Source organism: Aotus nancymaae, unplaced genomic scaffold (assembly GCF_030222135.1).
Source record: "Aotus nancymaae isolate 86718 unplaced genomic scaffold, 86718_ANA_hifiasm-v0.15.2.pri h1tg000028l, whole genome shotgun sequence".
In the NCBI taxonomy this organism is placed as follows: Eukaryota; Metazoa; Chordata; class Mammalia; order Primates; family Aotidae; genus Aotus; species Aotus nancymaae.
Genome location: NW_026988441.1, coordinates 14,410,929 through 14,424,154, shown reverse-complemented (window position 1 = coordinate 14,424,154; position 13,226 = coordinate 14,410,929). Strand labels below are relative to the sequence as shown.

The 13,226-nt window shown below is 44.8% G+C and overlaps 1 protein-coding gene across 1 annotated transcript in view; it reads left to right on the top strand.

Moving 5' to 3' along the window:
* Positions 1-13,226, top strand: part of LOC105723395 (Fc gamma binding protein) — a 107,187-nt gene that overhangs the window by 27,396 nt on the left and 66,565 nt on the right. Inside the window, exons 9-10 of the mRNA XM_064381329.1 lie at positions 6,601-6,712; positions 7,069-7,125. Coding sequence (XP_064237399.1) covers positions 6,601-6,712; positions 7,069-7,125 — 169 coding nt within the window. The remainder of the gene's footprint in view (positions 1-6,600; positions 6,713-7,068; positions 7,126-13,226) is intronic.

Sequence of the window (13,226 nt, the reverse complement as noted above, 5' to 3'; positions counted from 1 at the left end):
AAACAATTACAAAATTCCTTGAAAAAATGAAAAAAAAATCTCACCAAAGAAATGGAAAATATGTTTTTAAATAACCAAATGGAAAAGAGAAAACTGAAAAATGTAATAACTAAAATAAAAGCTAACTGGAAAGGCTCAAGAGCAGAATGACTATGACGAAGGAAATAAGTGAACTCAAAGATAGAACAGTAAAAATTACCCAATCCAAAAAACAGAGAGACAATCAACTTTAAAAAAGAGAAACAAAAAATGACTAACAGGGGCTCAGAGAGCCTGCAGGACAATTACAAAACAGCTAACATTTGTATTATCAGATTAACAGAAGGAGAGAAGAAAGTGGGACTGAAAACTACTTGAAGAAATAATGACCAAACCTCAAATGCGGCAAAAGACATGAACCTACAGATGCAAGAAGCTAAACAGAATAAATCTGAGAGATTTCATGCCAAAACACAGTAAAACTAACTTATAAAAACGAAGGCAAACAAACAATGAAACTGTCTTGGAAGCAGCTCTATGGAGAACACTGATCAAATGATAACAAATTTCTTATTTAAAAAAACATGGAGAAGAAAGTCTAAAACAATACTTTTCAAGTGCTGAAAGAAAATAACTATCTACTGAGAATCTTATATCCAGCAAAACTACCTATGGTGAATGAAGAAGAAATAAACAGTTTTTAGATGAAGGAAAACTACGAGATTTTGTCATCAGCAAAATTATTCTTAAAAGAATGATTAAAGGAAGTTCTCCAAATCATAACAGAAAAAGGCTCAGAGCTTTAGAAAGGAAGGAAGAATAGTAGAATGGACAAAAATAGTAATAAATATAACAGATTACCCTTCTCATGAGTTTTAAAAAATCATAGTTGGTTGACAAAAAAATTAGTATCATATGATGTCTATAGGTAGAGACAATACTTAAAATAGTTATTATATATGTATATATGTATACACATATGTATAAGTGGGAGGGTAAAAGGATCTACATGGAAGTAAAGTTTCAACACTTCAAAGTGGTAAAATATTGATAAGTTGGATTATAATCAGTTATGTATACTGTAGTGCTAGACTAAGTGCTAAGAAAATTCTACAAATTATGCACTCAAAAATAATACAAATCAAAATGGAATGCTAAAAAGTGCTCCTGTAACTCACAGGAATGCAAGAAAAAAATAAGAATGAGAAATGGAACAAATGGAAAATGAATAATAAAGTGGTAAACTTAAGCCCAAACATATCAATAACTACTTTAAATGTAAACAGTCTATCTACTTACATGAAATAAAAGACCAGAGATTGATAGAGTGAATTTCAAAAATGACCCAACTAGATACTGTCTCCAAAAAACTTTACTCCAAATGTAACAAAATAGGTAGGTTGAAAACAAAATAATGGAAAATATATTAATTTTATCAATTGATATTATTATAAATACAAATTTTAGGCTGGGCAAGGTGGCTCACCTCTGTAATCCCAGCACTTTGTGAGGCTGAGACGGGTGGACCACTTGAGGTGAGGAGTTCGAGACCAGCCTGGCCAACATGGTGAAACCCTGTCTTTACTAAAAATACAAAAATTAGCCAGGCATAGTCGTGGGCACCTGTAATCCCAGCTACTTGGGAGACTGAGGCAGGAGAATTGCTTCAACCCGGGAGGCAGAGGTTGCAGTGAGCTGAGACCATGCCATTGTACTCCAGCCTAGGCAACAGAGCAAGACTCCGTCTCAAAAATATATATATATATGAATTTTAAATATAAGCTTTTAAAAGGAAAGAAGTACTATATTAATATGAAACTACTTTCCTTCAGAGCAAAAAACATTGCTAAAAACCAAGGATCATACTGCCAAGACATTGCTGTCCTACTGTGTATGTACCAAACAACAGAGATTCAGGTACATGAAGCAAAAACTTACAGAGATGAAAGGTGAAATAGACAAGTCCACAAATACAGTTGGGGAATTGGAAACCTCACTCTCACTGGTTGCTAGAACTACCAGGGATAAAATATGTGAGGACATCAAAGAGCTGAGTAACACGTCAATCAACAGGATCTAACTGATATTTATAAAATGCTCTATTCAACAACAGATAAATCCACAAATACAGTTGGGAAATTCAAAGCCTCACTCTGTTAACAACAACAGCAAAGTAGTTTTTTGGCTCATTGATTTCCTCACGTTCAGTTTTATTGATTTCTGCTCTTTATTATTTCCTTCCTTCTGCTTCGTGTTTGTTTTGGTCTCTTAGTACTTTCTTGTGTAAGAGCTTAGATTATCAGTGTGAGAATTTTCCTCTTTCCTGATGTAAATATTTAATGCGACACATTTCCCTTTAGCCGTATCCCACATATTTTGAAACGCGTTCTTTTCATTTTCATTTGATTCTATGTATTTTTGAGACTTTATCTTTGGCCCATGGATTATTTAGAAGGGAGTTGCTTAATATCCTTGTATAACCAGATTTGCTGTCGTAGGGTTTACAGATGGCTTTGAGGAGGGCCTGTTCTGTGCCCGGCTTGGGCTTTGGGCTTAGGTTTTTGGCTCTCCTTGCTCGAACAATTGAGCAGAGAGCCTTACCACCGCCCCCCCGCCCCACCAGTGAGTGTCCCAGCTTTAAACAAGCGTTTGCGGACTGAGAAAGAGGGAGCAGCAACGCAGTTTATTGAGCAAGCAAAAGTAAAAGCTTCCACAGCATGGAAGGGTGGAAGGGGACCCGAGAGGGCTGCCACTGTTGGTTAGGGCTCCCTGGGCTTATATCCCCAAGTAATTTTGAGTTGCTGGGTGTTTGCCCCTAGTCCTGTGTGGGGAGAGGGCTTGGGACCACGAGTCACTTGATTTTTCCTTTTGAGTTGCCAAGGAGTTTTCCCCTAGTCCTGTGGCGATGAGTCACTGAATTTTCTCTGGTGGTTGTTTCCTAGTTTCTGCTGATCTTGCCAGCAGTATTGGAATGTGGTTGAACAGGCAATGGATACTTTGAACACAGCCTCCTGATATGGTTGAAGTACCTGTGTCGACCTTTTTCCATGCTAGGGTTTCCAAAAAGTTCCAGACTGACCCAAAAGGTTTTATTCTCTCACTTGGGAGTTGAGATTTTCCTGTTTTTTAGTTACTGATTTCAAGCTTATTCCATTATGATCAGAGAACATCTCCTATAGAATTTCAATTATTTTGATTTTATTCTGGCTTGTGTTATTATTTTATTTTGAGATGGAGTTTTGCTCTTGTTGCCCAGGCTGGAGTGCAATGGCACGATCTTGGCTCACCGCAACCTCCGCCTCCCAGGTTCGAGTGATTCTCCTGCCTCAGCCTCCCGAGTAGCTGGGATTACAGGCATGTGCCACCATGCCCAGCTAATTTTGTACTTTTAGTAGAGACGGGATTTCTCCATGTTGATCAGGCTGGTCTCGAACTTCCGACCTCAGGTGATCCGCCCGCCTTGGTCTCTCAAAGTGCTAAGATTGCAGGTGTGAGTCACTGTGCCTGGCCTCTGGTTTGCTTTATTATCCAAAATATGGTCTATCTTGTTGAATAGGTGTCATAGGTGTTGGAGATCGGCATTAGACAACTTCAGAGAGGAAGTGTGAATGTCAAATGTTACAGGGAAGGAACTAGAGTCAAGTGGCAAATAATAGGCAATTGGAGAGTTTAGCAAAACTTTCAGTGCGTATAGAAGTCAGACTGTGGGATCCAGAGCGTAAAGGAATCAAGTTAAAAATTGCTCGCAAGCCTGAATTCAGGTGGAGAGAGTAAGTTCTCTCCCATCGTGCTCCAGTCTATAAAGCCTATACAAGTCAGAGGGGCTCTGGGCTCTGGGATGGCATGGCGGGCGCAAATACTGTAGGGAGGTAGAGGCAGATAAGTGGGGAGAGGCCGAAAGGCTCAGACACACAAATGGGTTCAGAGCAAGACTGCCAGGAGAGGGATGGATGCAGTTTCTCAGACCATAAGGAAGTGTCTGCAGAGTTTATTTCCTGGGTCACCAGCAGGGTTCCTGAAAATTGGTAAAATACAGGGTAAGACATAGGGGTGTCCAGCAGGGTTCCTGAGAACTGATTACAATACAGGGTAAGGCACAGGGGTGTCCAGCAGGGTTCCTGAGAATTGATATAATACAGGATAAGGCACAGGGGTGTGTCCTAACACAAACACACACACACACACACACACACACACACACACACACACACCCCTTGGGCCCTAAAAGGAGTGAGAAAGAAGATCTCAGGGGATTGTCAAATATAGAGTATTAATTTGTGAGATCTCCCACCACAACCACCCCATTTCTGGGGACTCTGGCTGTGGAGAGTGATAGTGAATTTTGAAGGCAGGAAGCTTCTCTCTGTGGTCAACCAGGGGAAACCCCAAGGCTTGCAGAGAATTGAGGGCCAGAAATACCCATGCAGCTCACCTTCCCCTTCTTCCCCTTCACTTCTCATTTGTCTCTGAGTGTCTCAAATTACAAGAGGGACGGCTGGGTGTGGTGGCTGATGCCTATAATCCCAACATTTTGGGAGACTGAGGTTGGCAGATCATGAAGTCAGGATTTTGAGACCATCCTGGCCAAGAGGGTTAAACCCCATCTCTACTAAAAATACAAAAAAAGAATAGCTGGGCATGGTGGCACAATCCTGTAATCCCAGCTACTCGGAAGGCTGAGGCAGGAGAATCACTTGAGCCCAGGAGGCGGAGGTTGCAGTGAGCCGAGATCATGCCACTGCACTGTAGCCTGGTGACAGAGCAAGCAATCCTCCCACCTTAGCCTCCTGAATGGCTGAGACTACAGGTGCACACCCCCACACTCAGTTTATTTTTGTATTTTTTGTAGAGAAAAGATCTCACTATATTTCCCAGGCTGGTCTTGACCTTGCGGCCTCAAGTGATCCTTCTGCCTCAGCCTCCCAAGCAGCTGGGACTACAAGTGTGCACCACCGTGCCTGGCTAATTTTTGTATTTTTTGTAGAGATAGGGTCTCGATATGTTGGTCTTGAACCAGTCTGGTCTCAAACTGCTGGCCTTGAGTAATCCTCCTGCCTCAGCCTCCCAAAGTGCTGGAATTATAAACTGAGCCACTGTGCCTGGCCTCGCACAGAGAATTTTCACAGCTTGGTTTGCAATTGCTGTTTCCTCCTGGGAATCCTGATATCTCCTCTTCCCGGTCCTTATCTCTCTCAGGGACCCAGCAGCCCCTTCCATCAACCTTTAGATCCCCCCAGGGACCCACGCACCTTTTCCCAAAGCTTCCACTTCCTGTGGTTTCCCCGGCGCCTGCTTGTTGTTTGTTATCTCTGGCTTTTAGCCAGCCTCCTATTTTTACTCACTTCATTTTCCTGGTTGACTTTATGTCCCAGTCAACTCTGAGCCTTTATCTTGTGCCTTGGGTGGGCGTGGGGATGGGTCAGAGCCCCAGGGAGAGAGATGCCTCCACCCACCCACCCACTCTGGCCACCCAGAGGCGCAGGCTCCTGTGATAAGAGAGGAGGAGCCCCAGGGGCAGCAGCTGCTAGGGTGTTGGTCCAACACCCAGGCTTTGCAGCTGCTGGCCCCAGGGGTGACTCCCCAGCAAACAATGAAATCCCACGTCAGGGAGAAGGCAAGCTGGGCATGGGCCAGGCCAGCCCCTCAGAGGAACCAACTCCATCTGAGAAAGCCCAGCTTTCGGCTCATTCTACTCTGTGTGCAACCTAGACCTCCACCTCCCATCTCAGACAAATTTTGGGGTGGTGGAGAGGCACAGAGTCCCCTAACGCTGTTCAGCTAGCCCCTGCTAAGAGCAAACCCTGCCTACACACAAAAAAGCAAACAAAAAAACCCAAAACAAGAAACCCCAATTTCTCCAAAACCGACAGGTCCTGGCTCTTTGTCAGTCCCCCCAGGCTGGGGAGTCCTTGGACACCCATATCCTGTTTCCAGCACCACTGAGGGGCAGGTGTCTGTGTGGAGCTGGGAAGCAGAGGCCATTGTCCCTTCAGCCCCGATGCCCTCCTGCATCCCTGCCTGGGTCCGCACCAGAAGAGGCTGCCTCCCAGCTCTACAGTCCTCGAGAACTTCTTTATGTCTCTGGGATGTAAAGATGCCCAGAGAGGCTGGTTTTGGAGTTCCCGTTTTGCAGATGAGAAACCCCAGAGGCCCCGCTGGGCTGCGGTGGAGGTCTTGTGTCCCGCTCCATAGCCTCAGACTCTGCCCACCCCAGACACCTGCCTCCAGTGGTGTCTGGAAGCAGGATGTGGGTGGCCAGGGACTCCCCAGGCTGTGGGGACTGAGGAGGAACCAGGACCCGGATATAGGTCTCTCACTGTTATTCCTGGCGGGAGCCAAAGGAAGGAGTATAGCTTCTAAGCCAGCAAATACGGCCATATGCCACTTCCCGCACTTGCTGCCCGCACCCCCAACCCACCCCACCTCCGCCCAGGGACTCAGGCACTCAGCTCCCTGCTCTCCAGCTGTCTTCCTCAGGGACCCCACCCTTCCAGGATCAAACTTCCCAGAAGGCTTCCAGGGAGTGGCCACCAGCCGTCCTCACTCCCTTGGAGCCCAGGCATCCAGACTCACCCTCTTCTCAGGCCTTCACAGTTTCCCGTTTCATCTGGCCTCCTCCAGGAAGTTGGCATCATCTGCCTGGCACGTGGCCCAAGGTGTGGCCTGAGGGGCCCAGAAACGCCACTATATAGCCCTGCCCCACAGCTGGCCCTGCAGCTCCAGGGACCTGCAGGTGAGAAGGGCTGGGGACCTCTTTGGAAGTGGGACGGCAGGTCCCCTACTCTTGCCCCTGGCTGTAGGCCTCCTTGTCCTACCTCTAGACCCACTAGACAGCCAACTCCCCACCCCTGTCCCTGGCTCCTGCCCTCCCCATCCCACCTCCAGACCCACTGGACAGCCAGCCTCCCCTACACACACACTGGTCCTTGGATCCAGCCCACCTGGCCCCATTTGCCGACTTCTTTCCCCACCTCAGTTTTCCTGCTCCCAGGTGGCCCTTGTCCTGAGGGTGGGCTCTTCTGCCCAGGACAGTCTCCAGCAGAGGCGGCAGATCAGCCTTCTATGATCCCTTCTCTTTTCCTACTGCAGCCATGGGTCCCCTGTGGAGCTGGTGGACGCTCTGGGCTGGAGCAACCCTCCTGTGGGGTAAGTCTGACCGAGACCCTCGCCTGGGTCCACACCTTCCATGTGTGCCTCCTCCACATGTCACCCCAGGCCAGCTGAGAGGGGAGAGAGGACCTTAGACTCTGTAGAGGAATGTGGTAGAATTCACCCCATTCTTACCCTTTTCTGGATGGGAGCTGTTCAAAACCTTAGTCCCCAAACCCAAGTGTCCAAGAACTTTCTTGGTTTTCTGCAACTAAACTAAGGTTTGGACTCTGAGCCTCATTCCGCTGAGTTGATGGAAAATTTCACGAAAGTCATTCTTGGAGGGTGTTGTCCCCAATGCTCCCGGGGATGTATCCAGAACTAAAATTTTACATAAAGCCAAAGTACTGGGGGAAAGATGGGCTACGAGGGTCCTCTGGTCACCAGTCAGCATCCATCTAGGTGACTTCTGAAATGCCCATTGTCCCTGATCCCCTGGCCCCCTGGGATATGGAGGCCCCCTTTATATGGAAGGTGGTCATTCCATTCCCCCAGACTTTCTTCAAGATTCCTTAGACCTCTTTCTCTCTCTTCTGAGCTTCAGGGGCTCTCTTCCTAGTTGGGGGTGGTCAGAAGCTCCCACTGCTGTCTATTTCTAGCAGACAATTCATCCACACTTCCCAAATCCCCTTCTTCCCTTTATCCCCTTTTCACAAACCCCTAAGTCCTATTATTGTTGTTATTATTATTATTATTATTGAGACAGAGTTTTGCTCTTGTAGCCCAGGCTGGAGTGCAATGCCATAGTCTCAGCTCATTGCAACCTCCACTTCCTAGGTTCAAGCGATTCTCCTGCCTCAGCCTCCCTAGTAGCTAGAATTACAGGCACCCCGCGACACCACGTTCAGCTAATTTTGTATTTTTAGTAGAGATGGGGTTTCACCACGTTGCTCCGGCTGGTGATCCACCCGCCTTGGCTTCCCAAAGTGCTGAGATTGCAGGCAAGAGCCACTGTGCCTGGCCCCCGCAAGTCCTATTAAGACAAAAATCAGCTGGCTGCAGTGGGTCATGCCTGTAATCTTAGCACTTTGGGAGGCTGAGGCAGGTGGTTCACTTGAGCCCAGGAGTTCAAGACCAGCTTGGGCAACAAAGTGAGACCCTGCCTCTACAAAAAATCAAAAAAATGAGCCAGGCACATAATGCGTGCCTTTGGTCCCAGCCATATGGGAAGCTGAGATAGGAGGATCCCTTGAGCCCAGGAAACTGAGGCTGCATGCAGTGTATTGTGTTTGAGCCACTGCACTCCAGCTTGTAAAAAGATGGAAATCACACACTGGCAGCAGAGTACATCCACCTTGAGCCCCACAGTGTTTAAAAGAATTGTGGGTTGGAGATTTCACATGAAAATTCAGATAGGCAGTTTCTCTTGAAAAACAGGAAGATCAGCTGGGCGTGGTGGCTCATGCCTGTAATCTCAGCACTTTGGAAGGCTGTGGCAGGTGAATCACCTAAGGTCAGGAGTTCAAGACCAGCCTGGTCAACATGGTGAAACCCTGTCTCTACTAAAAATATAAAATTAGCGGGTGTAGTGGCATATGCCTGTAATCCCAGCTACCCAGGAGGCTGAGGCAGGAGAATCACTTGAATCTAGGAGGCAGGGGTCATAGTGAGCTGAGATCACGCCATTGTACTCTGCCTCAAAAGAAAAAAAAAAAAGAAAAACAGAGGTCTTAAATTTTTAAAAAGCTCACATTCTTTCATTGTAACAGGTGAAAGCTAGTACCAACAACCCACTGTATTTTTTTAGTAATTTATATATTTAATTTTTTTTTTCCTGAGACGGAGTTTCGCTCTTGTTACCCAGGCTGGAGTGCAATGGCGTGATCTCGGCTCACCACAACCTCCACCTCCTGGGTTCAGGCAATTCTCCTGCCTCAGCCTCCCAAGTAGCTGGGATTACAGGCACGCGCCACCATGCCCAGCTAATTTTTTGTATTTTTAGTAGAGACGGGGTTTCACCATGTTGACCAGGATGGTCTCGATCTCTTGACCTCATGATCCACCCGCCTCGGCCTCCCAAAGTGCTGGGATTACAGGCGTGAGCCACCGCGCCTGGCCTATTTAAAAATTTTTCATTTTTATGGGTACATAATAGTTGTATGCATTTATGGGGTACCTGTGATATTTTGATACAGGCGTATGGTGTGTAATGATAGAATCAGGGTAACTAGGGCTTCCTTCACCTCAACCATTTGTCATTTCTTTGTATTAGGAACATTTCAGTTCCACACTCAGTTATTTTAAAATATGCCATGAGTCACTGTTAACGATAGCCATCCTGTTCTGCTACTAAATACTAGATTTTATTCATTTTCTTTAACTGTTTAACTGTAATTTTGTACCCATTAACCATCTCTACTTATCCCCGACTCCCCCCACTATCCTTTCCAACCTCTGGTAACCATCATTTTACTCTCTTATATCCATGAGTTCATCAGTTAAAATTTTAAACCCCCATGAGATTTGTCTTCCTGTGCTGGCTTATTTCACTTAACATAATGTCCTCCAGTTCCATCCATGTTGTTGCAAATAACAAGATCTCATTCTTTTTTTTTTTTTTTTGAGACTGAGTCTCACTCTGTTGCCCAGCTGGAGTGCAGCGGTGCGATCTCAGCTCATTGCAACCTCTGCCTCCCAGGTTCAAGCGATTCTCGTGCCTCAGCCCCCTGAGTGGCTGGGATTACAGGTGCATGCCACCATGCATGGCTAAGTTTTGTATTTTTAGTAGAGACGGGTTTTCACCATGTTGGTCAGGCTGGCCTCAAACTCCTGACCTCAAGTGATCCACCTGCCTTGGCCTCCCAAAATGCTGGGATTATAGGTGTGAGCCGCCGCACCGGCTAATCTCATTCTTTTCTGTGGTGGAATAATTTTCCACTGTCTGTATGTACCACATTTCCTTTATAATAATTTTCCACTGTCTGTATGTACCACATTTCCTTTATCCATTCATCTGTTGATGGACACTTAGGTTGATTCCATATCTTGGCTGTTCTGAATAGTGATGCAGCAAACATGGGAAAGCAGATGTCTCTTGGATATACGGACTTCCTTTTTTAAATATATATATCCAGCCCTGGGACTGCTGGATCCACGGTAATTCCAGTTTTGGTTTTCTCAAAAACCTTCATATTATTGTTGATAGTGATTGTACTGATTTACAATCCCACCAGCGGTGTAGGGGGGTTCCCTTTTCTCCATACGCTCACCAGCATTCATTATTGCCTTTCTTTAGGATAAAAGCCATTTTAACTTAGGTGAGACAATACTTTCTTGTAGTTTTAATTTGCATTTCTCTGCTGCTTAGTGATGTTGAGCATTTTTTTGATATACTTGCTGGCCATGTGCATGTCTTCTTTGAGAAATGTCTATTAAGATCTTTTGCCCAGTTTTTTTTTTTTTTTTTTGAGATGGAGTCTCACTCTGTTGCCCAGGCTGGAGTGCAATGACGTGATCTCAGCTCACCACAACCTCCACCTCCCAGATTCAAGCAATTCTCCTGCCTTAGCCTCTCGAGTAGCTAGGATTACAGGCATATGCCACCATGCCTGTCTAATTTTTGTATTTTTAGTAGAGACAGGGTTTTCTCCATGTTGGTCAGGCTGGTCTTGAACTCCTGACCTCATGATCCACCCACCTCAGCCTCCCAAAGTGCTGGGATTATAGGTGTGAGTCACTGTGCCTGGCCTCTTTTGCCTATTTTTAAATCAGATTAAGCTGGGTGTGGTGGCTCATGCCTGTAATCCCAGCACTTTGGGAGGTCGAGGCAGGCAGATCACTTGAGGTCAGGAGTTCAAGACCAACCTGTCCAACGTGGTGAAACCCTGTCTCTACTAAAAGCACAAAAATTAGCTGGGTGTGGTGGTGCATGCCTGTCATCCCAGCTACTTGGGAGGCTGAGACAAGATAATTGCTTGAACCCAGGAGGTGGAGGTTGCAGTACGCCAAGATCGTGCCACTGCATTCCAGCCTGAGTGACAGAGCGAGACCCCATCTCAAACACACACACACACACACACACACACACACACACACACGCACACACACAATCAGATTATTTGATTTTTTTTCCTATTGAGTTGTTTGAGATCCTTTTACATTCTGGTTGTTAATCCCTTGTCAGTGGCATATGGAAATGCTACTGATTTTTGTATGTTGATTTTGTATCCTGCAAATTTAGTGAATTTATCAGTTCTAATAGCTTTTTGATGGAGTCTTTAGGTTTTTCTAAATATAAGATTGTATCATCTGCGAACAAGGATAATTTGACTTCTTTTTTTCCAATTTGGATGCCTTTATTTCTTCTCTTATCTAATTGCTTTAGCTAGATGGGTCGTAAATACTTTCTCCTGTTCTGTCACTTGTGTCTTCATTTTGTGAATTGTTTCCTCTTTTAAGCACAAGCTTTTTAGGTTGATGTAATCTCATTTGTCCATATTTCTTTGGTTGCCTGTGCTTTTGATGTATTACTCGAGAAATTTTTGCCCAGACCAATGAACTGGAGAGTTTTCCCAATGTCTTCTTGTAGCAGTTTCATAGTCGGAGGTCTTAGATTTAAGTGTCTAATCCATTTTGATTTTATTTTTGCATATGGTGAGAGATAGAGGTCTAGTTTCACTCTTCAGCATATGGATATCCAGATTTCCCAGCACCATTTATTGAATAGACTGTCTTTCCCTGCAGTGTATGTTCTTGGCACCTTTTTCAAAAATGAATTCACTGTAGATTAGTGGATTTGTTTCTGGGTTCTATATTCTGTTCCACTGGTCCGTGTGTGTGTTTTTATGCCAGTACCACACTGTTTTGGTTACTATAGTTTTGTAGTATAATGTGAAGTCAGGTAATGTGATTCCTCCAGTTTTGCTCTTTATGCTCAGGATGGTGTTGGCTTTCTGTGTATTTTGTGTTTCCATATAAATGTTGAGATTAGTCTTCTATTTCTGTGAAGAATGTCATTGGTATTTTCACAGGGATTGCATTGAATCTGTAGGTTGTTTTGGGTAGTATGGACATTTTAACAATATTGTGTCTTCCAATCCATGAACATGGAATATATTTCTATTTTTTTTGGTGTGTGTCCTTTTCCATCTCTTTCATTATGGTTTTATAGTTTTTATTGCAGAGATCTTTCATTTCTTTGGTTTATTCCTAGGTATTTTATTTTATTTGTGGCTACTATACATGGGATTACTTTCCTTTTTTTTTTATATAGATTGTTTGCTGTTAGCATATAGAAATGCTACTGAATTTTATATGTTGATTTTGTATCCTGCAAGTTTAGTGGATTTATCAGTTCTAATAGCTTTTTGATGAAGTCTTTAGGTTTTCTCTTTTTTTCGAGATGGAGTTTCACTCTAGTTGCCCAGGCTGAATGGTGCTATCTCGGCTCACTACAACCTCTGCCTCCCAGCTTCAAGCAATTCTCCTGCCTCAGCCTCCCAAGTAGCTGTGATTACAGGCGCCCACCACCATGCCTGGCTAATTTTTTGTATTTTTAATAGAGATGGAGTTTCACCATGTTGGCCAGGCTAGTCTTGAACTCATGACCTGAGGTGATCTGCCTGCTTTGGCCTCCCAAAATGCTGGGAATACAGGCTTTAGCCAAGTTGTTTTTTTTTTTTTTTAAAGACAGAGTCTCCCTCTGTCACCCAGGCTGGAGTGCAGTGGTGCAGTCTTGACTCACTGCAACCTCCACCTTTTTGGTTCAAGCGATTCTCCTGCCTCACCCTCACAAGTCGCTAGGATTACAGGCATGTGCAACCACACCCAGCTAATTTTTGTATTTTTTTTTTTTTTAGTAGAGATGGAGTTTTGCCGTGTTAGCTAGGCTGGTCTTGAACTCCTGACCTCATTTGCTTGCCTCAGTCTCCTAAAGTACTGGGATTATAGGCATGAGCCACCAAGCCCAGCTGTCTTTAGGTTTTTCTAAATACAAGATTATAACATCTGCACACAAAGATCTTGACCTCTCTTTTTCCAGTTCGGATGCCCTTTATTTCTTTCTCTTGTCCAAGTGCTTTAGCTAGGACTGCCAATAATATGTTGAAGAATAGTGGTCAAAGTGGACATCCTCGTTGTGCTCCAGATCTTAGAGCAAA